The 23,465-nt window shown below is 47.0% G+C and overlaps 1 protein-coding gene across 4 annotated transcripts in view; it reads left to right on the top strand.

The window, feature by feature from the left end:
• Positions 1-18,869, top strand: part of TRPM8 (transient receptor potential cation channel subfamily M member 8) — a 47,314-nt gene extending 28,445 nt beyond the window's left edge. Inside the window, exons 10-26 of one of the 4 annotated variants that reach the window (XM_053982639.1) lie at positions 440-542; positions 1,071-1,189; positions 1,845-2,135; positions 2,462-2,557; positions 3,140-3,269; positions 4,283-4,428; positions 4,913-5,025; positions 5,616-5,832; positions 8,287-8,378; positions 9,084-9,222; positions 9,974-10,145; positions 10,323-10,500; positions 12,870-13,060; positions 14,768-14,867; positions 16,038-16,071; positions 17,353-17,439; positions 18,770-18,869. In XM_053982639.1, the coding sequence (XP_053838614.1) occupies positions 440-542; positions 1,071-1,189; positions 1,845-2,135; positions 2,462-2,557; positions 3,140-3,269; positions 4,283-4,428; positions 4,913-5,025; positions 5,616-5,832; positions 8,287-8,378; positions 9,084-9,222; positions 9,974-10,145; positions 10,323-10,500; positions 12,870-13,060; positions 14,768-14,867; positions 16,038-16,071; positions 17,353-17,403 (2,172 nt within the window). In that variant the 3' untranslated portion in view covers positions 17,404-17,439; positions 18,770-18,869. Of the gene's footprint in view, positions 1-439; positions 543-1,070; positions 1,190-1,844; positions 2,136-2,461; positions 2,558-3,139; positions 3,270-4,282; positions 4,429-4,912; positions 5,026-5,615; positions 5,833-8,286; positions 8,379-9,083; positions 9,223-9,973; positions 10,146-10,322; positions 10,501-12,869; positions 13,061-14,767; positions 14,868-16,037; positions 16,941-17,352; positions 17,440-17,627 lie in introns of those variants that run through there. The other 3 variants (XM_053982637.1, XM_053982636.1, XM_053982638.1) reach the window with 3 other exon arrangements.
• The last annotated feature ends 4,596 nt before the right edge of the window (positions 18,870-23,465 follow it).

Here is a 23,465-nt window from a genome sequence, read left to right as displayed (position 1 = left end):
TCTTCTATGTGCTAAAATGAAGTTAACTTTACAAAGCTTTATTATGAGAAAAATTACCTGGTTTTGACAAAGCACAAAGAGATAGAGACTGTTCTCTAACAAACTGCTTGACATAAGCTGAAACTTGTGCTGTCACAATCTTTTCTACTTTAAGAATCACTTCTAATTACTGAGATTATAATCTTCTTGTTAAAGATGATCTGAATAGGGGAATCTCAGTTATTTGCTGTATGTTCAGAGGATAATTAATGTTGTCCTTTGGTGGCTTTAAAATCAAGCTCATTATCTACTTCTGTTTGGGTTTGTTTAAATTTGTTAAAACCCAGGACTGATGAGAAGCAGCTTTGCTATGATGTGGTGTCAAATTTCTTTTTAATAGGAGATCTGCTACTAAACAGCCTTGATAGCTTTGAAACACAACTTTTCTATTTTTTTTTAGATCAAAGAAGTCCTTGAGAGCCCCCATTTACTGACAGTGATCAAAATAGAAGAAGCTGGAGATGAAATTGTGAGCAATGCCATTTCCTTTGCCCTATACAAAGGCAAGTAATTGTTTTTCTGAGTTTGTTTGGGGATTTAAAAATAAATGGAAAAAGGATGGCTATTTATTCTCTAGAACAGGTTTCCTTAGAGCAGTGCCATCTCTCTAGAGCTAAGCTACTGCCATAGTGTGGAGCCTGCCTTCTTCTGAAGAGGTGTGGGCAGGCCACAGCAGCAGTATGGGATCTCTCAGTGTGGAAAAGATCCAAACCAGGTAATTGGGAAGGCAATTTGGAGAGCCCTAGGAATGCTGGTAGGAATCCTGCAGAATTTCTCCTCTGTAGAGGCTGCAGGACTCTGAGGAGCCTGAAGGAAGCATTGTGGTCACCTTGGTTATGAGGTGCTCCTGGCAGCTCCTTTGTGGCCTGTCTTGGACCATAAATACATCCCTGAGCCTGCAGCATCCTCCAGCTGGGAAGATGTGCGTGGATGTGGGGAAAGCCAGTGGAAGGAGTCTTGTCCTGGTAGTGTGAGAAGCAGAGATGATAAATATGCCTGCTCTTGACCCAGAGGTTGTTCCTGCTCTGCAGCATTCAGCACCAACGAGCACGACAGGGATAACTGGAACGGGCAGCTGAAGCTGCTGCTGGAGTGGAACCAGCTGGACCTGGCCAGCGATGAGATCTTCACCAACGACCGAAACTGGGAGGTACAGCCACTTCTGAGTGAGTGCAGGGGGGACACATCCCAGCAGGAGCCACTGTCTCAGCACCTCAGCCTCTTAGTGTCTATTGCTCCTGCACTGACACGTTCTGTTCAGCCTGGAGAAGAGGTCAGGCCTCCTTGGGAGCTGCTGCTTCCTCACAGGGTCAGCTCCCATCTCTGCTGGGCCAGGGACAGGACCCCAGGGAGCAGCTGGAGCTGTGTCACAGGAGGGTCAGGCTGGATATTCTTCCGCCAGAGGGTGCTGGGCACTGCCCAGGCTCCCCAGGGGATGGGCACAGCCCCAAGGCTGCCAGAGCCCAAGGAGCATTTGAACAATGCTCTCAGGGATGCACAGGCTGGGATTGTTGGGGTGTCTGTGCAGGGCCAGGGGTGTGAGACTTGATCCTTGCGGGTCCTTTCCAACTCAGGATATTCCATAAAACCATCGTCCATCATTCCATGATGACCCATTGTATGATCAGTGGTTGCAAAGGCGATCTGCCCATGCCAGAAATGTTCTGGGCCATCCAGCCAGGGCAACTGTGTACAGAAAAAAAACTGATTCTGATGAAAACGTGACAGTGACCATGTGTCAGGCCTTACATAAGGTGTACACGTCTCATGTGATCCCTAACATTTGCTTTTCCACTTCTTCCTAGTCTGCTGACCTGCAGGATGTGATGTTCACAGCCCTGGTGAAAGACAGGCCCAAATTTGTCAGGCTCTTCCTGGAGAACGGCTTGAATCTGCGGAAGTTCCTCACCACTGAGGTCCTGAGGGAGCTGTACACCAACAACTTCAGCAGCCTGGTGTTCAAGAACCTGCAGATTGCCAAGAACTCCTACAATGATGCCCTCCTCACCTTCGTGTGGAAGATGGTGGAGGATTTCCGGAGAGGTTTCAAAAGATACTACAAAAACAGCAAGGATGAGATGGAGATACAGCTCTCAGTGAGTGATGGGCAGTTTGATCCTGCTGTGAGTGAGGTTATCTGGGCTGCAGAGGTTAAAGCAGGAAGTGCCTTTTACACAAGTATTCTTTAGTACCAGCTTCAGGAAAAACAGGGAGGCTGATTCTTCCTTGTCAAATACAAGACTTTAATAGAAATAGCAAATGTAACTTAACTCACAGTAGTGTGTGACAACTGGCAGAGAGCTGAGAGAAGGGATTGGTGAGGTGGCTGTGAAACAAAGAAAATACAAAAACAGAGTCCAGGATTTGTTCCAGCTGAAAACATTTGGTGATCTTAGGTCTGAGTTCTTGCTCTCTCTTTCAGGAGGAGTGTCCTATCACGAGGCACCCATTGCAAGCTCTGTTTATTTGGTCAGTTCTTCAGAACAAGAAGGAGTTGTCCAAAGTAATTTGGGAGCAAGTAAGTGGAGTTCTCCTTTATTTCTTTTTGCAGGCTGTGCAGTGGGGTTCTGTGCCTTTGGTTTATTGGCCTTTGAAGGCTCCACATCCAGCTTCAAACACAACACCACAAGAGATAATTGCTAGATGACTCTCAGTAGGTTTTATATTGCCCATTTTGTGTCTGGATGTGGACTTTATCCTTTCATTTCCTAAGGCTGTGTGTGAGTCAGCAGGCTATATCCATTGTATGTTGTCATCTGTGCCTAAGCTGGGATGCTGAGTTCCCACCCCTTCCACAGCATGGATGGATTCTGATTCTAGATGTTTGATGGAAATCCAATTTCTAATTTGGATTAGACATTAATTTAATGATTATAGAATCAAATAGATCATTCTGGACTGGGAACTGTGAAGCTGCAAAATGGAGGATAACTTTTAAAGGATTCCACCTGGTATAGTGGAAGCTGTCCTTGCCTTTGGCAGGGAGTTGGGATGAGATGATCTTTAAGGTCCTTTCCAACCCAAATCATTGTGATTCCAGGATTCTATGATCATGTTCCCTTCTCAGAGGGATTTGCATGACTTCACTCTCTCTCCACAGACCAGAGGCTGCACTTTGGCAGCCCTGGGGGCCAGTAAGCTCCTGAAAAGCATGGCCAAGGTGAAGAATGATATAAATGCTGCTGGGGAGTCTGAGGAGCTCGCTAATGAGTATGAGACAAGAGCAGTAGGTAAGTGGCTGCTCTGTGACTCCTTTAGAAATTTAGTGGGAAGGGTCAGAGACCAGGGAATTAAAAACTAGATATCCAGCATTAAATACATTTTTCTTTTATGTCAACATGTGGTTTTACTGCTTGGAAATTCCTTCCACACCATTTGTTCCCAGTAGAAATTTTGTGTCCTGTGTTAAAAGCTTGGCTTCAAAAGGTGGTGGGTGTTGTGAAGTGGGGTTTTTTTTTTTTGGAGTGGAGAATTTCTTTCATGGGGAAGAAAAGCTATTTAGCTCTACTGGCAAGGCTAAAGAATGGTGCCCACAAACAGGAAGGAGAATATGGAAAAGGGTAAACTTTCCTAATGAGTACTGGTAGTATTCAGGTTGGGAAAAACCACCCTTCAGGGAGTACTTTTGGGGAATGAGAGCAAGTTGCAGGTAAAAAGTAGATTGATGATTCTGTGACTTTATAAGGACCAGCTCAAGGCCATGCTGGAAATACCTTATTTGTTTCCAGAGAGTATCTCTTATTCTACAAAGCAAAAGCTGCTTAAATAGACTTTTTTAAAGGTATCTACATCCCTGAGGCTAGATGATTGAGCAAGACACTAAGGAGTGAACAGTGCGTTTCCCAGTGAAAAAGCATCAGATTCTTTCTCAACCCTGCTGTTAATTTTGGACTGACTGTAATTCATTAGATCAATGCCAAGAATTTAAGAGGATGAAGCAAGTAGATTTACTGAGTCATTTAAGGAGAAATTCACATTTTTACTCAAATTTTTAGTTCAGAACTAAGTGCTCTGTGTGATTTAGTGTTACAGTTTTCCATCCAGACACAAATTCTGTATCAAAAGTTGAAGATGTGCAAGTGGGGTTGTAAAGGGATGCACAGTCGTTCTGCAGTGCTGAAAATGTGAAAAGGGTTCTTGTCTACATGCTTTGATATTACAAATACTACACTAAAGATACTTGCACCCAAGTTGGTGGGAAATTGAAGTTGGAGCTCAATGTGGAGCTGCTTCTTTCTACCAGAGCTGTTCACCGAGTGCTACAGCAACGATGAAGAACTGGCTGAGCAGCTGCTGACTTATTCCTGTGAAGCCTGGGGAGGGAGCAACTGTCTGGAACTAGCAGTGGAAGCCAGAGACCAGCAGTTTATTGCCCAGCCAGGTGTGCAGGTAATGGCAGTGAAGGAAGGGTGTACAGGTCACTGTAGCTCTTGTGCTCTGACAGGGGGAGTTGGCTCCTCTACCCACAAATGTAAATCAGGAGGAAGAAATCTTGACTGGGGGCTATAAATCATAATGAACTGGATAATAAAGACTGCCTGAAGTGGTTTCTGCTTTGCACAGTGTGGATGTAATGCCCAGCATGGATGAGCATTGCATATAATGCAATGGTTTATAAGTGTTTTATCAATCGGGTCAAGTCCTGCTCAGCCTCATTTTTAACTCCTCATCACACAGATGGAGCATGGCTGCCCCAAGGAGCTGTCACTGATGCAGAAACCTTTCTGTTTTGTTGCAAAAGAAATCCCTAGTATTTTGATGGAAATCTCAAAGTTTGGGGTTTATTTTTACTAAATCAAATGTTCTAAAATAGCATTCCTAGGTTATTTTGTTGCTGTTGGAACAAATAAAGGTGTTTCCTTCTTCCCTGCAGAATTTCCTTTCCAAGCAGTGGTATGGAGAGATTTCAAGAGACACTAAGAACTGGAAGATTATACTGTGCCTGTTCTTTTTCCCTTTAATAGGCTGTGGTTTCATCTCATTCAGGTAATCAATTGACTTCTCATTAGTGGGAAAATTTTTCAGAGGCAAAGCAAGTTAATTAATTGTAGAATATTATGGCAAGTTGGCTGGAGATCATCCAGTCTAACCCTGTGCTCAGACAGGGTCAGCTGGAGCAGGTTGCCCAGGACTGTGTCCAGTTTTGGATATCTCCAATGGTGGAGACTCCACAGCTACTCGGGAGAAGCTGTTCTAGTGTTCAGTCAGTCTTAGATAAAGGTATTCAAAAGCCAGATGAGCTTTTGACAGTCTGGGTTTCACTCTGATCTTGGATTTAAGACCACAGAATCACAGGATGGTTTGGGTTGGAAGGGACCTTAAAGCTAATCTTATTCCAGCCTCTGCCATGAGCAGGGACACCTTCCACTATCCCAGGTGTCTCCAAGCCCCATCCAAGCTGGAAGTTTACCAGTGTACTGGAGTGCCTGAGGGCAGTGGATGCAGGATGTCTTTACCTCTGAAGTAACATCCTGAGCTAGATTTTGCACCCTTTGTTCTTTCGCCTTTAAGAACACAGATGTTTCTAGGCATTAAAAGCTATGCTTAGAGACCTTTTCCCTCTTTTAATTCCTCAGGAAAAAGCCTGTGGAGAAGAGTAAGAAACTCTTCTTATATTATGTGTCTTTCTTCACCTCCCCTTTTGTGGTCTTCTCCTGGAACGTCATCTTCTACATTGCTTTCCTGTTGCTCTTCGCCTACGTGTTGCTTATGGATTTCCAGAAGGAACCCACGGCCCTGGAGATCATCCTTTACGTGCTGGTCTTCATTCTGCTTTGTGATGAAGTGAGACAAGTAGGCAGCGCTTGCAACCCCAGAAAGTTCAGTGTTAGAGCCACAGCCTTGTGCTTTTCCCCCCTCCCAGGCAGTGCAGGTGCTCAGGGGAGCCACTTCCTAGCAGAGCTGCTCAGGCAGCTCAGGGCCCAGGGAGGGATTTTTTCCTCTGGTGTTTAATTCCTGCACTGCAGTGCAGTGTCTGTGCACCAAGAGGATAAGCTGCTGCCAGTGCAGGTGTTTCCCAGGAATGCTTGGCTTGCCAAGGTAGTTGGTAATAAAGGGTTAGATTTAGCACATTTATCTTGGTGCAAAGCTTTAGATTAAGTCATTCTTGCCTCTCTTCTCTACATTCCACTCCCTTTATTTTATAGTTTACCAGTAAGCTACATACCTTTATGCATTTTTATTTAGCTTTTACTCATCTGTACAGTTTCTGCTGGTTCAGTGTAGACTCGGGGACCAGCTGTGATGTGGGGAACAGCATGTGGGACTGCCTTTATAGCCAGCCACTTAGCTGGTATCTTCTCCTCGCTTCACATGCAATCTGGTGGGTTTTGGGCAAGCTGGTCTCTGCCAGTCTGTGGTCAGAGCAGTGGGAGGATGCTAGGGGAGTCAAAAAGCAGTGGGTGTGTGGGTTTGGTGCTGCTTTCTGACTCTGCTGTAAAGCCTGAGTCGCGTCACGAGTGTTTGTGGGTGATCTGCTGGATCATCCCACCCTGCAATAATGTTTTTTTACTTGAGCTCAGATGACATTTCTGATGCTGCTGTTACTGTGGTCTTTTCCCTTTTTAATAGTCAAGGTAGAACCCTGTTTATGGCAACTTTACTTGCTAAGAAAATGGGGGAAAAGTAAAAGACTCTTTTGCCATGAAAACACTAATGGAGTGTTTGTTTCTGCTGATTTAGGTTCTGGTGTTTCTGGACCTGTCCTTGCACATCCTGTGTGTACCCAGCAAAAGTCCTGGGGAAAAACTTAGGGATAGAAAGCTTATTTTCCTAACAATGTCCCTTTTTCTTACTGCCCTGAGCAGGTAGAACTGCTGCAATTCCCTTTAGTAACTGGTAGCCAGACTGTACCAATCTGGCAGTGGAGGCAGCTAAATTGGAAGATTGAAAGCTATCTGCAGCCAGTGTTCTGGCTGCAAAGCCATTTTCCTGAGGAGGAGAAATTGAGCAGAAAGCAGAGCAGTGTCCCAGTCCTCTAGACTTCTTGGGGAAATTCCTCCCTGGCTTCCTCTGAGAACAGACCATGTGTGCATCGGTCTAACTCTGCATCAAAATTGTGTCTGTGTCCTTTGTATTTAAAGAAAAAAAAGAGAGGGGTATCTCAGATTTTGTTTTCACATCCAAGGCAAAGTAAGAGCAGCTTGCCTGGGGTCCCACTGTAGCTGCTGCAGTTGGATAACCAGTTCTGGGGAGAAATCAGCCCTTGGTCTGGAACAGTCTCTGAAGTGTAAGCCACTGGCTCAGCCCCGCTTTCACTTCTGGTGGTCCCAGGGATTTGTAAGTAGCTGGAGCTGCTCCTAGTCCCGTTTAGAGCCATGGGGAAATCGGAGAGGCCTTTTCCCTGCTGTCTCCTTAGCCACATGGAGGTAGCCTCCAGCCAGGTGAGTGGGTGGACTGGTGGGGTGTGAAGGAAAGCCCTGTTTTCTCCAGTGGAGAAGGAATCTGGACAGAACCTCTGTGCACTTTACCTCTCAGCAGTAGGAGCTGCTTGGAATTTGGAGAGCTGCACCTCAGTCCCAGATGTTTTGTTTGATTTAAGGAGCTGCTGGGCAGAGACAGCACCTAGGAGAAAGCTCCCTTGGATTTCTGTTTGTTTCCCATAGAAGTAATAAGGACAGAATTGCCTTCCTTGGATATGCCAGTTAGAGATTCACTGAGCAGTACTTTCCAAAACGTTGATTTCAATGAAATTTGAAATTCAAAAGACTTATAATTGGGGATGCAGTTTATTTCTCCAGGCCTGGCAGAGGTTTGTCCTGATGAAGCTTCTTGTCCTTATGAGTCACCTCTGAATTGATTCCAGAAGTTAGTTCTTGCACAGACTTGGGATCCAGGCTGCTGTGCCAGTCAGTCTGGGAATGAGCAGGGATTCTCACTAGACTTGCAATTCAGAAATAGAGAGCTCTGTAATTAAAAGAATAAATTAAATGTGCATCTTGCATCCAAAGCATGTGCATGTAGCTGGGGACAGATCAGTGAATAAGCTCTGTGAAGGGAGAGAAGCCAGGATGCATCAGCTACCCTTAAACTGCTACCCCCTCCCCCTGCAGTGCTTCTTGGGTCACACCAAGACCCAAAAAAACAGGTTGCCAGTAATTTGTGGCATTGCTGGATACATGAAACCCCTCTTTCTGGGGAAATTGAAAGCCATCTGAAGTCTGATGTTATCTACTGTATGACAAAAAGTTAATTGGACAAAGAAACTGTGCTGTGTGGGGGTTACTTTTTGTTCTTTTTCCTTCCCAGTGGTACATGAACGGCAGCAAGTATTTCTCAGACCTGTGGAATGTTATGGATACCCTTGCAATCTTCTACTTCATAGCAGGAATTGTGTTCAGGTGAGTAATGCCTTCTCTTGTGTCCATGTTACAGCTTTGCTTCCCTTCCTTAGTGGGTTTTGCCTGCAATCTGTAATGAAATTTTGGGGAATTTCATGGAATTCCCATTGTGAAGGCCCCAAATACTGACAAGTGTTGACTTAAAAAAAAAAAAAAAATCTTTAGGATTTTCTGTGGCTTCTGTTACTGGCTATTTAATATGACCACTTGGGCCTTGTGTTATATTTAAGAGGACTGTGCAGCAGCCTAACAATGTCATTATCTCCCAGAAGCTGTTCTACACGACAGGATGAGTTAAAAACCATGGCAAAGAAATGATGGAAACATTTTCCAAAGTAATTGTTCAGTCAGCTGTAACTTAGTCCTTGTTGCCTCAGGGCAGTGCAGCAGTTGTTGCACTGTGGTGGTTTCAGAGGGCTGTGGGAGTAGCTCCAGGTACAAATTTCCTTGCTGTTAATAGCTTTAAGGGTAAGAGAAAAAACGAGCAGGGATGATGCGCATCAGGAAGAAAGGGTGTAAACAGAGTGTGCATTAACCATCTCTGTCACCTGTCATTAGATGGGGGAGGCCATGGGGCCCTGGATAGCTGTGCTCTGCTTTCCAATTACCTCCCACTCTCCATTTCAATGTTTCAGTGTGTTTTTACCTGATTTCTGCATAATTCACCCAAGGCTTCTCTTTGTTTTCTTCTGCTGTCTCCATCAGGCTTCACTCTGATGAAAGCTCTTGGTATTCCGGGAGAGTAATTTTCTGTTTGGACTACATAGTTTTTACCCTGAGGCTCATCCATATTTTCACAGTTAGCAGGAATCTAGGACCCAAAATTATTATGCTGCAGAGGATGGTAAGATTCTGGCAGCTATTCAAAAGTCTGAATAAATGATGTGACACCTCTTTTTTTCCCTTCCCTCTTAAAAGTGAAATCACCATGTTCTAATGATGGCAGCAAGTTAAATCTGCTAAACAGGATGAATTAAGATTTAAATGGGACCTAATTAAGAGTAGGGCATTTTTCTGTGTCAAGAGAAAGAATAAGGACCAGGCTGAAGAACAGAAGAGGAAATTTGCTTCCTGGTAGCTTTTGTCTTCCATACATCAAACATTCCAGTGGTATTTCTGTTGCTCCCATGAGTATTCCCCAGACAAGACAGTGATGATAGAGGGTACAGGAGGAGGATTTTGGTCCTCCACTGCATCCATCACACAAGTACCTGAGGAAGAGGGTGGTGAGGATCCTCTCATACAGTGCTAGAAATTCATGAAACCATTGGCCAGAGTGTCTGGGCTGTAAATGCTGCTTGGAAGCCACCCAGAGTGGCATTTCCAGAAGCTTTCATCTCACAGGGGTAAGATGAGCCACAGTGCTTCTTTCCTGGTTCTGGCTTTTGTGGAGCCTGTCTGATGCCAGGGGGATGTCCTGTATTCCAAAACATGTCTTGCTTTTGTGGTTGCATGAGTATTTTTGAAGTTCTCTGAATGGGAGCGGTCAGTTATTACCATGTGTGTTGGTGAAATTAGGAGCAAAAAGCCATCCCTGTGTGGCTTGCAGCAGACCTGCAGGGGGGCACTGATTGATGCCTATTGTCCCTTTTCAGATGATAGATGTCTTCTTCTTCCTCTTCCTCTTTGCTGTGTGGATGGTGGCCTTCGGTGTAGCCAGGCAAGGCATCCTGAGGAAGAATGAGCACCGCTGGGAGTGGATCTTCCGCTCGGTCATCTACGAGCCCTACCTGGCCATGTTTGGCCAGTACCCTGATGATATTGATGGTATTTATCTTCTGGGGGTCTCTCCTGGGTGGGTCGAAGGCTCTGTCCTTCTAAAGGTTGTCCAGCCCTGTGCTGGCCCCTTGCCTCCAAGTCTAACAGGGAGCAGGAATGGAGGGTTGAGGGCAGGACCAGCAGAACGAGGAGCTCACTGTTTGCTCTCCCCTCTCTCTCTCTGAGGTACCACCTACAACTTCGACCACTGCACTTTTTCTGGGAACGAGTCCAAGCCCTTGTGCGTGGAGCTGGATGCCAACAACCAGCCCCGCTTCCCGGAGTGGATCACCATTCCCCTTGTGTGCATTTACATGCTCTCCACCAACATCCTCCTGGTCAACCTGCTTGTGGCCATGTTCGGGTGCGTAACGAAGGAGCCGTGGCTTCCTGGTCGTCCCTGCACTGACATACCTCTGGGGAAGGGACTGGAGTGCTGGAAAACAGCAGGAAGTCAACCCTTGCCTCTGCATCTGCCACAGCAGCCTGGGGGAAGCTGGTGCAGTGTCCTGGGGAGGGATTGCTGCCTGTCCTTTGCCTCCATCTCTAAGCATCCTCTGCACTGTGGCTGTGGTGCGAACCCCCGTGAGTCACGCAGGGGGTGATGCTGGGTCAGCAGGGCCTTACCAAGTGTGAGCTGCTGCCCAAGTGACCTTGCTAGAGTGAGTAAATGAGTTATTATCACTCTTCAGGACACTGTGGTTTTATTAACCTGAGCTGCTGTGTGGTGAGGATGAGTCTGGTACTTGCTTTGATGGACCTGCCATTTATTGTTCTGACTTAGACCACAGGTAATGGGCCACATCCCCTTGGGACATGCAAAAGGACTTTGTCTTGAGAAGTGCCATCACTTCTAGACCAGCAAGGGCAGGGAACATCTTCCTCAGCTTCTCCCAGAAATCTTTGTTGCATCCTCTGCAAGCTGTGACACGGAGTTGATTTAGTCATGGGAAGTTCCTCATATCAGACTTTGGGGGTTTGCTGCATTCATGTCTCACTTGGGAATGCAGCTGGATTGGTGCTGTGGCTCTGTTCCCATTCCCAGCCCTGCTCCTTTTCTGCATTACACTCACAACATAACAAGAGTACTCAAAACCTCTGACCACCCTTTATTGAGGACCACAAGGTTTATTTTTGTGATTTGATGGTACCTTGGCAGGAAGTTGCTTTGGCAACAGGAGTCTTGACAGGACTCCTGGTGCTGCTCAAGAGCATCTCTCAGCTGAATGACACTGCCAGTGTTTCCTGGCCTGAGGTGAGATGTTCGAGAGTGATAAGTTGAGAATGCCTCAGGTTTAGGTTCTGCTCTGACCCTTTCTCCCCAGGCTGACCTAGAATCTAAAGAAAGTCAGAAATCTTATTTTTGGCAAGGCAGCCAGGATAGGTAAAGCATATCTATGCCTGGGGAGAGACAAGCATGCTCATACTCCCTAGAAAGGGTACAAGTACCTCTCAAGAATGAAGGAAAGTATATAGCAGTAAGCCAGCTCTACCCTAAAAACCTTTAATATTTGCTAGAACACTTACTTTAACAGCACCTGATGGTAAGTGCTCTAGTTTATGCTGTTATGCCAGTAAAAAACCCTCTAGTTTTTGCCAGTTGTATCTATCTTTTAAAGAAAAAGAATCTCCACCAGGTGAAGGTTTGCATATATCTCACGTAAAGGTGCATTGGGCTCTCAGCAGAGGCATTTTGGGAGCATCCATCTGCCACTTAATGTCACACTGAAAGGTCAGGCAGCCTGGGAGCTGCTTGCACCTGTGGTTGTTGCTTTGCTGGGTCCATACAGTGCCTTGAGCTGTGGGTTTGAGCTGTGCCTGCAGTGTCCTTAATACCTCTACTATAAATCTCAGGAGCTTTTAAATTTCTTGTAAGTTTTAGGTTTGGGTTTTTTCCTAAGAAAGGAGTTATGTGCTCAATTAATAAGACACAGTATCTTGTGAAGAAGCATCCTGTTGTCATGTGTCTAGGCTAGAAGAAGACTTGTTAGAGCTGAGGTAGTTAAAGTACATGGAGTATTTTCTTCCTATTCAGAATTTTTTCCTGTTTATTTGTAACTTCAAGGTTTTTTTTTTTTTCCCCCCTACTGTTTTAGTTCCACCCATTTGCAAACTACTCTCTAAGGAGGAGAACAAACTAAATAACCTCCTAGTCAATAAAAATTACTACCTTGATGCCCCTAACATCAGAAGGACATGGAGCTGCTGGAATGAGTCCAGAGGAGATTCTCAGAGGGAATGGAGCCAGGCTGGGAGGGCTGAGGCTGCTCACCTGGAGAGAAAAAGGCTCCTGGGAGAGCTCAGAGCCCCTTGCAGGGCCTAAAGGGGCTCCAGAAGAGCTGGAGAGGGACTGGGGACAAGGGATGGAGGGACAGGACACAGGGAATGGCTTCCAATTGATGGATTGGACATTGGGAAGGAATTGTTCCCTGTGAGGGTGCTGAGGCCCTGGCACAGGGTGCCCAGAAAAGTCGTGGCTGTCCCTGGATCCCTGGAAGTGTCCAAGGCCAGGTTGGATGGAGCTTGGAACAACCTGGGATGAAAGAAGGTGTCCCTGTCCATGGCAGGGGGTGGAACGGGATGAGCTGTAAGGTCAGTCCCAAGCCAAACCACTCTGGGATTCTGTGACTATAAAACCATGCCCTGGTGCAGTAGAGGAATGCTCTCTTCTTGGCTCTGATGCAGCTCCTTGGTGAACAACTCATCCTGGGTGTGTTCTCTCTTTCCCATCAGTTACACTGTTGGATCAGTGCAAGAGAACAATGACCAGGTGTGGAAGTTCCAGCGTTTTTTCCTGGTGCAGGAATACTGCAGTCGCCTGACCATCCCCTTCCCCTTTGTCATCTTTGCCTACATATTCATGGTGCTGAGGAAATGCTTCAAGTGCTGCTGTAACAAAGAAAGCAAAGAGCCAATCATTTGTTGTGAGTTGGATTTTTCCTTGTTGCCCGAAAGTCATCTCTGCAGCAGGTGCATTGCAGTTCCTCCATGGCATCCGGTGCTTATTCCGGGCATTTTGTGCTGTGCTGGGAAATTTCCAAGGGCCATGTAGACCTCTGTCATGCAAATCCACTGTGCTGCTGGAAATCTCTTCAGTAAGATTCAAGTTTTCAAGTGAGATTTATCCAGAGCTCTCTTGTCCAAGCCATTTTTATGTAGAATTGCCTTGTGTGTGTAAATCATTAAGACTTCAGATTAATTAGAGCTGCTCATGCTGTTTCCCAGCTTTGCAAGGTTGTGGGTTTGGCTTTTTTATAATTCATTCTTCTTGCTAGGGAGTGACTGAAAGAGAACAAACAGTTTCCATGTAGCCAAATGAGCAAACCACCTCAAAAATGTGGCAAGTCAGTTCTCAAGCTATTTCTCCTTTAATTTCTCTGTTAGAGGACACAGATAGGAATTGTTTTAACAAGCTTTTCCCCCACACCTCTCCAGCAAGTAGAGTGTTTTCTCAGCTGAGAGAGCATAAGTTGAGTTAACTGACAGGCTTTTTCCCATCCATCAGTAACCAGCCTGTTGCCCTGCAGCAGAAGCTGGATTTGTTACCAGTTTAGGAGGAAGAGCCTGCTTTGGGGTATAAAATTGTTTAGCATTAAATCATTTTGGCTGTCTAAATTGCTGTGTGGATTCCTTGCTGGGGAAACTGTTGGATGGCAGAAATTCCTGCTCAAATGATGCACAGTTGATGTTGCAGCTCTGAAAGAATGGGAGAGTTCATTAGAGCCAGAAAATGATTGTGGTTTTGCTGATGATAGGAACTGAGAACTGCATGGAGGAAGCACATTGATGTATTGACTGTTGTAAAATCCTGCCTTCCCCTTTAACTCCTACAGAAATGGTTGGGATTTGGGTGCTTAAATGCTTGCTGGAATGTGGGGGGAACAGCTGAGGGGTGTCTGAGGTCAGAGGAGCACTGGGTGGAAGAAAGGGACTTCAGCCATTCACCAGCCCTGGGCTTCTTTTGTCTCAGTTGATTTTATTTTTTTATTTAAACCCCTGTGGTTTATGCTATCCTTTTGGAACATGACAAAATCCTCAAGTATTACTCTGGAGGACTATGATGCCTCCAAGCGGGCTCCTCTGTATCAACTCTTGAATTTACAGCACCACCACAAAATGCTTCTTAGAGAAGACAATTCTTCATCATTCTGGAGTGTTTCAGTTCAATGAAAAATCATACATCATGGTTCCTGGAAGTGTTACTCTTAATGATCCAGTATGGGATAATGTAGAAACAAATGGAAAGCTCAAACCCAGATGGGAACTTGCTAGAATATCCTGTACCTGTGAAAGTAGAGGCACCTATGTTAACCAAGAGTCAAAAAAAGTCCAGGAAGACTTTTGGAGCTTGTAAGGTTGTGGGGTGGTTTTGTGCTTGTTTGGTGGTTTTTGGGTTTTATGTTTGCTCCTATTTTGTGTTTTTAAGTGACTCTGGTTGCCGGGAGCATTCAGCGAAAGGCGTTAGTGTCACATCTGTGAGAGCAGAGTCACGAGTGGGCAATGGGGCTGTGAGTGCTCAGGATGTGGGGAAGGGAATCATTAACCTCTCAATGCACACACTGAGCCAGCCTTTTTGCACTTTGGCTTTGGAAAGACAAATCAAGTATTTTTTCTTCAAATACCTTTCCCAGGCTCAAGAAATGAGGACAATGAAATCCTGGCATGGGAAGCTGTCATGAAGGAGAATTACCTCGTCAAAATCAATACAAAAGCAAATGATTCGTCAGAAGAGTAAGCCTGCCTATCTTTGTCTTCATTCTCTTAATTTTCTCTTGAACATTTCTAGTGAAGGCAAGTTTTCAGCAGCTCTAAGTGTTTACAAACTAATGAGTAAGTAAATAAACTCAGCATTAATGTGCTTTTTATTTCCAAAGTGAAGTGGTGCTTTTTTGTCTGCTGAAGAGAAGAAAATGTCTTCCCATGGTGTTCTGAGATCTCATCGTGGGAAGCAGTGCCACAGCTGACTCTTGCTGTAGCATTAGTTTAGGCTGGATATTAGGAAAAAGTTCTTTACAGAAAGGGTTGTCCAGCCCTGGAACAGACTGCCCAAGGCAGTGGTGGCACCCCCATCTCAGGGTGAGGATTTAAAAGCTGTGTGGATGTGGCACTTGAGGACATGAATTAGTGGTGGAATTGGTTCCAACCCAAATAATTCTGTGAATTTACATTTAGCAGAGAATGTTTACCATTAGACCTGGAATCTCAGACATTCCCACAGCAGTAATCCAGATGGAGATGTGTACTTAGCAGCATGAGTAAGGAAGACCTCTGAGGAGGGGAAGATGGTCTTTAGAATCATGGTATTTGAAACTTTGGAGACTTAGACTTGGATGTTTCTTTGATTGCCAGCTCATGGAAACATTATCTTTGGGAGCTGTTTCACTGTTTTCAGAGTAATAGTATAAGAGAAAAAAAAAAAAAAAACAGAAAGCAAGAAAACAGAACACTGCTAGAGAACAAAATCTGCTCTGTATGATTGCTTAACTTTGCTAACTTGTGGCAGCTTGAGTATTTCCCTTAATCAGAGAGAGCTGATAGGAATGGACAAGAAAAACCAGACCCTTCCATATCTGTGGGCATGAACATTGCTGTCCACAAATAAGTGTTTAGGTTAAGACTACCCAGAGACAAGCAGCGTTGGATAAGAAGTCAAGGAAATACCAAAAACATCTCCTTGGTACTGGAAGCAAAAGTGTCTGGAGAAGGAAAATGGAATAGCATTCTACTAATAGTAATTTGCATGTTAGTTCATTTACTTGTACTAAAAACGATGCCAGTCACGTGCAGCCCTGCCTCCCTGGGAGGATGGAGCACTGGGGGGAGTTGGGGTGTGGTAATTAGCCAAGTTTTCCTGGGTATCCAGACTGATCCCATTGCTCCGTGTTCTCCTTCTGCTTCTAGGATGGTGCATCGATTTAGACAACTGGATGCAAAGGTACTTCTGACCCAGATTGCTCTGGGGAATGTGATTCTCTCTGGTAAAGCAGGGGGTGTGCCATGGCAAGGAAAATGAGCCTCCCAGAGTCATGTGCAGTCTTTGTCACTGTCACCAGGACCCCATTTTAATTGGCCTTTTTTGCCGTGCTCTTTTGATTCCATACATAGGAGTGTGTAGGGTGTGTAGTGATTAGGAGAAGAGGGAATGGTTTTGAACTTAGAGCAGGATTAGATGGGATAATGGGATGAAATTCTTGGCTGTGAGAGTGGGGAGGCCCTGGCACAGGGTGCCCAGAGAAGCTGTGACTGCCCCTGGATCCCTGGAAGTGTCCAAAGCCAGGTTGGATGGGGTTGGAGCAGCCTGTGTTCCTGCCCACAGCAGGGGTGGAACACAATGAGCTGTAAGGTCCCTTCCAAGCCACAAGAGCTTCATATTGTGCAGGAAAATGAAACAAAGACACTTGCTTAGCACTGGAGGAGTGTTTCTCAGTATTCCTTGTGGGATGGAATAAAATAGAAGGAATTTCCATCTTAAACTGCAACATTCAGCTGTCTTAACAGGTCCATGAAACACCAGTGGGAAGAAGGGGTGTCACATACTTTTCATGTCCCCATCCCAAAGGTGTCTGTCAAGTTTAGCTTCTGGTGCTGTTGGCATGGGGTAATTAAGCAATATAAAGCTACCAATCTACCAGAGAGCACATGATGAGAATTGCCATACAAATAATCTTTTTATGACTGTGATGTTGAAATGGGTATGTGTGTTCACAATGGGTATTTTCTGAGGCTTGACTATCTTTTTGGCCTCTGAAGTGGGGAGTGGCTTTGGTATGAAGCACAGACTTTTTGAGAAACTCACAGGTGAAAAGACCCACATATACTTCAGAGTATTTTTTTTTGGTTGCTGTCAATAATTTAGATTGCAAAATAATAGGTTGCTTCCCAGACTGAAAGGGAAGTGGTGAGTGAGTCTGTGGCTAGTGATGCTTCTCTTGAAACTGAAAGGAGATTTGCTAACCTTAATTCTCTTCTGAAAAGAAATACCCATCTCTTGCTCCTCTGTTCTGCTAACTGCTGGTTAACTCGCTGCAATACAGAGGCATCGGGGCTCGCTGTATTAATTGCCCTGATGAACACTGTCATTGGGAGTGTCCTCTCGAGCACTCTTGCATTTGGTGTAATACTTGAAGAGGCAATTACTTGTTACCTTCATTACTCATTAGCATTGCTTTCCTTCAGCTAGATGGACTTTACAAAAATAACCTCTTTTTTTTTTAAGCTCTCTGATTTGAAAGGCCTTCTGAAAGAGATTACCAGTAAAATTAAATGAGTGCAGCTGAAATTCAAGAGCAGCTACTGGAGCAGGGTAAGCCCTCTTTAAATCCATTCTCTGCCTTGAAAAAGTTACCAGCATTTGTGGTGTTAAATTGGTGTGTCTTTGAAAGAAGAGCTAGTATTAATTGCTGATGGTTGTATTCATATTGTCTGATACTGGGGAAGAAAGGAGACCCGAATTGTCTTCCTCATTTGTGTTTTTCTTTCTGAAAAATACAGGTTTCCATCTGGGCTTTCCATCAGTTTTTGGCACTGTTTAAAACACTTTGTTTTGCTCGCTTGCCTCTGAATAACTGTGACTAACCCAAGGTTATTTTAGTTGTCTTTCTGTTGGAGGGCCTCTAGAAAATGAGGAGCTGCTGTGCTGGATCCTTTACCCTTGGTACCTTCTAACTCTGAAGAGCAGGCAACCCAAATAGAAAAGACACAAGTGAGGGCAGGAGTAAGGTTTATTTTTCCACTATCAAAGTGGGGCATTAGGCTGGACCGCTGTAGCCTTCTTGTACAATAAGCTGCAGTGTGAGGAGCTGACCCAAAGTCTCAGGTGCAGCTGAGTGTCTGGTCATCAGCCTTGTGTCCTTTTGCCTCCAGTTTCAAGAAAGAATTGGCTTGGATCCCACAGAGGGATGTGAAAGTCAGACAGAATACTGATGGATGCAGAGAATGCTGCCATCTTTAGAGACAGCAGGTTAAGAAGTGTAACTGTTGAATGGGATAATCTGGAACAACTTGATCAGCCTGGACATTACGGCCTGGCTCCTTCTTCCACAGAGTGGTTTTGTCCAAGAGAACTTAAACCTGTGCCAAACATTCCCCACTCAGCTCACTGTTTTCCTGGGAGAACTGAATATTCACTTGACCTAAGTTCCATGTAGTCATGAATGACTTGCAACCACCTAATAAAATCTACAGAGATCACCAGTTCCTGGGCTGGTTCTAGGATGTGCTGGACTCCCAAGTTGCCTAAAAAAAAGGCTGTAGAATAGTGGAACTCTGGAGGCCATTTAGTCCAGTGCTGCTCAAACAGTGCCAGCACAGATCAAAGGGAGCTGCAGTGTGGCTGGCAAACAGGTTGTAATTAGGTACAGTGGGGCAGCCTGGGACAAGGGACAGCAGTTCATGATGGAGCTTGTGGAAAGGCACCTCTCATGATAGATGATAGTGCCTTCAGAAGAATCCTAGAATCCCAGAATAGTTTGGGTTGGAAGGGACTTTAAAGCTCATCCAGTTCTACCCTCTGCTATGTCCACCCTCCCCTGGACAAGGCATCCAGTCACCTGAGCTGATGTTGAGAGGATGAAAGCAAAGCCTTGAGGTGGGCTGGGAGCTCTACTCTCCAATTCTTTCTGTTGCTCACACAGGTACCAGTTCATGAAGAAAAATTGCTCGGAGCTGGCAGTAACCCCCAAGCAGATGGTAACGGAGGCACCAGAGTATCAATGTCTCGGCAGGAGTCAGCAGGATTTTCTTGCTAATTTTATTTTTGTTGATCAAACAGCCCTTTCTGCTTGTTGCAAGGTTGTGGTGAAACAGGAGATGATTGCTTATCTCCTGACATGATTCCTGCATTCCCCAAACTCTTCTCATCTGCCCTAATGTCCACTGGCAGCAATTAGTCCTTGTAAGCTGCTGTTGCAAAACACTCCTATTTCCAAGAGTTCTGCTGCTGTTGCCAAAATCCCTTTGCTTTTACACTTCACTCAAAGGGACCCGTGCATGGGTTTCCTTCAAGCACTAATTGCGCGTCTGAATGAATCCATCTCCCTTCCTGTTCTGTCCTGCAGTAGCTGGATCTTGCTTGTTCCTTGCACGGGCTGTCTGTCAGACCTGCTGGGGTCTGGAAGGCTGGCATGCCAGAAAGCAATGGATTTCAGCATCATCCCCCCAAGGAAAGCCTTTGGTCCAGCCCTTCATCCCTATTTCAGACTGTACAGGAACATTGTGGACTTGTTCCCCCTCTACCTGGAGCCTTTCAGCAGTGCAGAAGTTCAGCTATTACAGCCTTGCATGGGAGAGACATTAATTCATCTAGGAAATGTTTCTAAAGGCTTTGTGGGCAATCCTTGCTTGGTTTCATTGATGAAAATTTGTATTCTGGGAATGTTTGAATTCATTTGACTTTTCCAATGTGTGTTTGCTGATGTTTGCAGCTGGAAATGGAGAAGAGATTGTTGGAACCTTTAAATAGAGCAGTGCTTGATATGGTGAGGTGGCGCTTTGTGCTTTCTGTCTAAAACAGCAGCTGAATTCTGTCACATTTTGTTTGGTATAACTGAGAGCACAGCCAACTGAAAGCACTACAAATAGCATTTATTTACATGGCAAAGCATTGTATCAACCTTCCTTCCCAGTGTCCAGGAATCATGGAATCATAGACTCACCAGAGGAAAGGACCTGCCAGGATGATGGAGTCCAAGCCCTGGCCCTGCACAGACACCCCAACAATCCCAGCCTGTGCATCCCTGAGAGCATTGTTCAAATGTTCCTTGGGCTCTGTCAGCCTGGGGCTGTGCCCATTCCCTGGGGGAGTCTGCTCAGTGCCCCAGCACCATCTGGGAGAAGAACCTTTTCCTAAAATCCCACCTGACCCTGCCCTGACACAGCTCCAGCCGCTCCCTCAGGTGCTGTCCCTGTCACAGAGAGCAGAGATTGGAGATGTCCTCTGGGAGGAAGCTGCCAGCCATGCTGAGACCTGCTCCCTCTCTTTCCTCCTCTTCTCCAAGCTGACCAAGCCAATTGACTTTAGCCGTGCCTCATACAGCTTCCCCTCCTGTCCCCTCATCATCTTCATTCCCCTCTTTGAATACTCTCTGCAGGCTTTATATCCTTATGATATGTTCAGAGAGGTTGCTGCTCTTTTCTCCCTGTATCTCATGACCCAGCTGTACTGTATGCTGTGCATGACACCATCCTGGGGGCTCCAGCACTAACAAGAGCAGTGGTATTTGTTTACATGTGGAAACATTTCCTGCTGAAAAGTAAAGGGCTTTCACTGATTCACACGGCAGTTAGCTTGCACCATAAATTCTTGAGATAAGATTCCTTTCTGGAAGTTATTTTTCCCATATAATTTGTCTGCCTTGGATGTGAAAATTGTGCTATTTGTTCACTCCCTTCCTATATAAAACCTGTGGAATCCTTTAAACCCTTCAGGGAAATCCCAAGGACCCTGCCTTGTAAGAATATACCCTAGAGTCTCCACCTAGGCTTAAAGAGAAGACTTCTGCCATGGAGCCTTGCAACACCATGATCCACCCCAGTTCCTTTCCCCATATGTCCCAAATTCTTGTGGTTTTTCCTTTCCCTGTTTCCTCATTGGTTGTGGTATCTCTGGTGGCCAGCCCTGTCTTCCCTGTAGGCCAATGCCATCAGACCACTGGCCTCTGACCCCTACTTAACCTTGTGCAGAGCACAGGGCCAGGTCTTTGTCCCTGATCCCTTTGGCATGGTGGATGCAATAAACCTTCGCTGGAATACATCATAAACAGACCCTTCCTGTCTTTCCTCCGCTGAGCTGTGTGTGTGAGTGGATTTGAAATGGCTGTTCTTGTGGCCTCACTCAGAGCAGCTTCTGAAGGAGACGCTTCAAAGAAGGCTGCAGCATTTCTACCACCCTGCCACGTGGCAACAAAAACCTGCTGTGTGGTTCCCGAAGCTCTAGTGATCTGTTGTTGTGTGAATGTAGCAGTGAAACCATGTTCTGTAAGGCCTGAATTCTGGAGTCAGTCCGTGTCCAGTGCTGCACCCAGGGGCACCAGCCTGTGCCACACACGCTGCTGCAGCCAGAGGCCGCGCGGGCTCTTCTCCAGGCTCCCCTGGGCCCCAGCCGGGTGCCGATGGAGCCCCGGCCCGGCGGGGCTGCGGGGCGGCACCGCGGCTCCCCGGGCAGCAGCCGGCCCTCTGCCCCCTCCAGAGCCTGGCGCCAGCGGCTGCTGGCCGGGCCTCAGGGCTGTGCGGGCAGGGGAGGCCGGGGCTGGGCTGGCGGTCAGCCCGGGCCCTCGTGGCTGCCCAGGCCACAGTGCCGTGACCGAGGGCCCCCTGACACCGTGGGGAGGGCGGCCGTGTCTCCTCGAGCAGGGCTGTGGAGGTGCTGCTGTCCCGGCGGCTCTGGATCCCACAGAAACAGCACCGGAACACGCACGAGAACAGCAAGTCTGCGAGCACTTCCACTGGCTGCTCCTTTAGTGTGTTCGCAACACACTCAGAGACACAGAACACCACCTGCTTCTCCTCTAAGAGTTATCCCTTTCCTCTGCATTTCCCAATGCACCAGATATTAGCTGCTGGCTTTAGCTAGATACACAAACAGCTGCATTAAACTTAGAACTTGGATGTTTTTCTGTTCCAGAATGCTTTAAAAATGCGCAGAAAAGTCCAGGGAGACATGACTGTGTCTCTGTCCTGTGAAAATCAATAGCTGTTGGTGCTTTTGTGTTGCTGCTAATCCCTTCTATGGAAAAAAAATCATTCCTGGAAGGAACATCATCATCTCATAGATACCAAGTGTTGCCAGCATTTGCTCCAGGTGCTCCCACCAAGAGCCCCTGCAGGGAGGAGCACAGCCCCCGATGCACGTGGGCTTTGGCTCCCTGTGGCACAGAAGCCCCCCAGGGGCACCGGTCTCTGGGGCAGGAGACGGGCACCAGCGCTGCCAGGGCTCGGGGGGTGGCAGGGCTGCTTGGGCGGGGACTCTGCCACACCTGCTGATGTCAGCGCTCCCCGGGCCCCAGGGCTCAGAGCAGCGTTCGTGCCCTGGCCCACACGTTCCTTGTCCCTGTCACAGCCGCGGGTTTAGGAGGGCCACCAGCCGGGACGTGTCCCAAGGAGGCCGTGGCAGCTTCCGTGGAAGGCCCCGTGCCCTTCCCAGCGCGGCTGCGTCGGCAGCCCTGGGGGCTCCTTGTGCTGCCCTGAGCCCGCAGAGCAGGGCAGGCTTTGCTGATGCTCTGAGCCGTTCCTAAAGATCCTGTGCGGGCTGCCCCGGACCGCGTCCTGCAGGGTGACCCGCTGCTGCCTGATCAACAGGTGCCCCAATAGAGAAATGTAGCCCCAGCAAAAGACAGGAGGACTCTCGTGCTGCTGAAATCCACGTGGCTTTATTGAGGACAGGTGGAAGGAAGAAGGAAGCAGGAACAGGAGCAGGGAGACAACCAGACGCAGAGGGAGACAGCTCCAAGAGCAACTGGGGAAGGATGGGCCAGGGTATAGAAGTGGGGAGGGATGGGAGTGCTTAGGGTACAGACTGTCCAATGGGAAAAAGGCTTCAGGGATGAGCAGGGATGGGGTGACATAATCCGAAGCAATGAGGGAGAAGGGGAGGAGTGGTTTGTGGAGGGAAGCAATGGGGTTATCGAGAACAAGGAACTTTCTAGAACTTGGGGAGATGACAAGCATGAACTGGCAGATGACAGATATGTGTTCATCTGCATGGGGAAGCAGGGAACTCTGGGCAAGTGTTCTACATAAATGAAGCCTCCCAGGGCATCCCTGAGCTGCTGTCCCCAGGGGCACATCCCATAATCCTGTTGGGCTGTCTCAGACCCTTGGGGTCAGGGATTCCTTCCAACCTGGGCCACTTTGGGTGGGCTGGGGGCGGCCCCAGGGCAGGTGACAGTGTTTCCAAGGGCCCTTTGTGACATGGTGCTGCACGTGGACACCGGGAAACGGGTGTCCAAGGGCCCTTTGTGACACGTGGTGACACAGCAGCTGGTGCTGCCAAGAGCACGCCAGAGTGCTCAGAGCAGGTGACGGGACAGGACGGGACAGAGCAGTGCCGTGAGGAGCCCCCTCACAGCTCACTTGTTCGTGTCCGACCCGCAGCTTTTCTGAGGCGTTGTTCCTGCAGCTGACCTCGAGGCCACACCACAGCACTTGGTGACCCGTGGCCTTCCCGAGGCTTCTGTTTTGCAGGTGCCCTTGAGGGCAGAGGGTGGGACTTGGTGCCCTGGAGCTTTTCTGAGGCATCTCCCAGCCCTGCCGCCAGTGCCCTCGAGGCCACAATCCCTGACAGGAGTCTCCTGTCCTTGTGGCAGGAGCCCTTGAGACCAGAGGCCAGGCCTT

This window comes from Vidua macroura, chromosome 7 (assembly GCF_024509145.1).
Source record: "Vidua macroura isolate BioBank_ID:100142 chromosome 7, ASM2450914v1, whole genome shotgun sequence".
NCBI lineage: Eukaryota > Metazoa > Chordata > Aves > Passeriformes > Viduidae > Vidua > Vidua macroura.
This window is presented reverse-complemented; position numbering and strand designations above follow the sequence as displayed.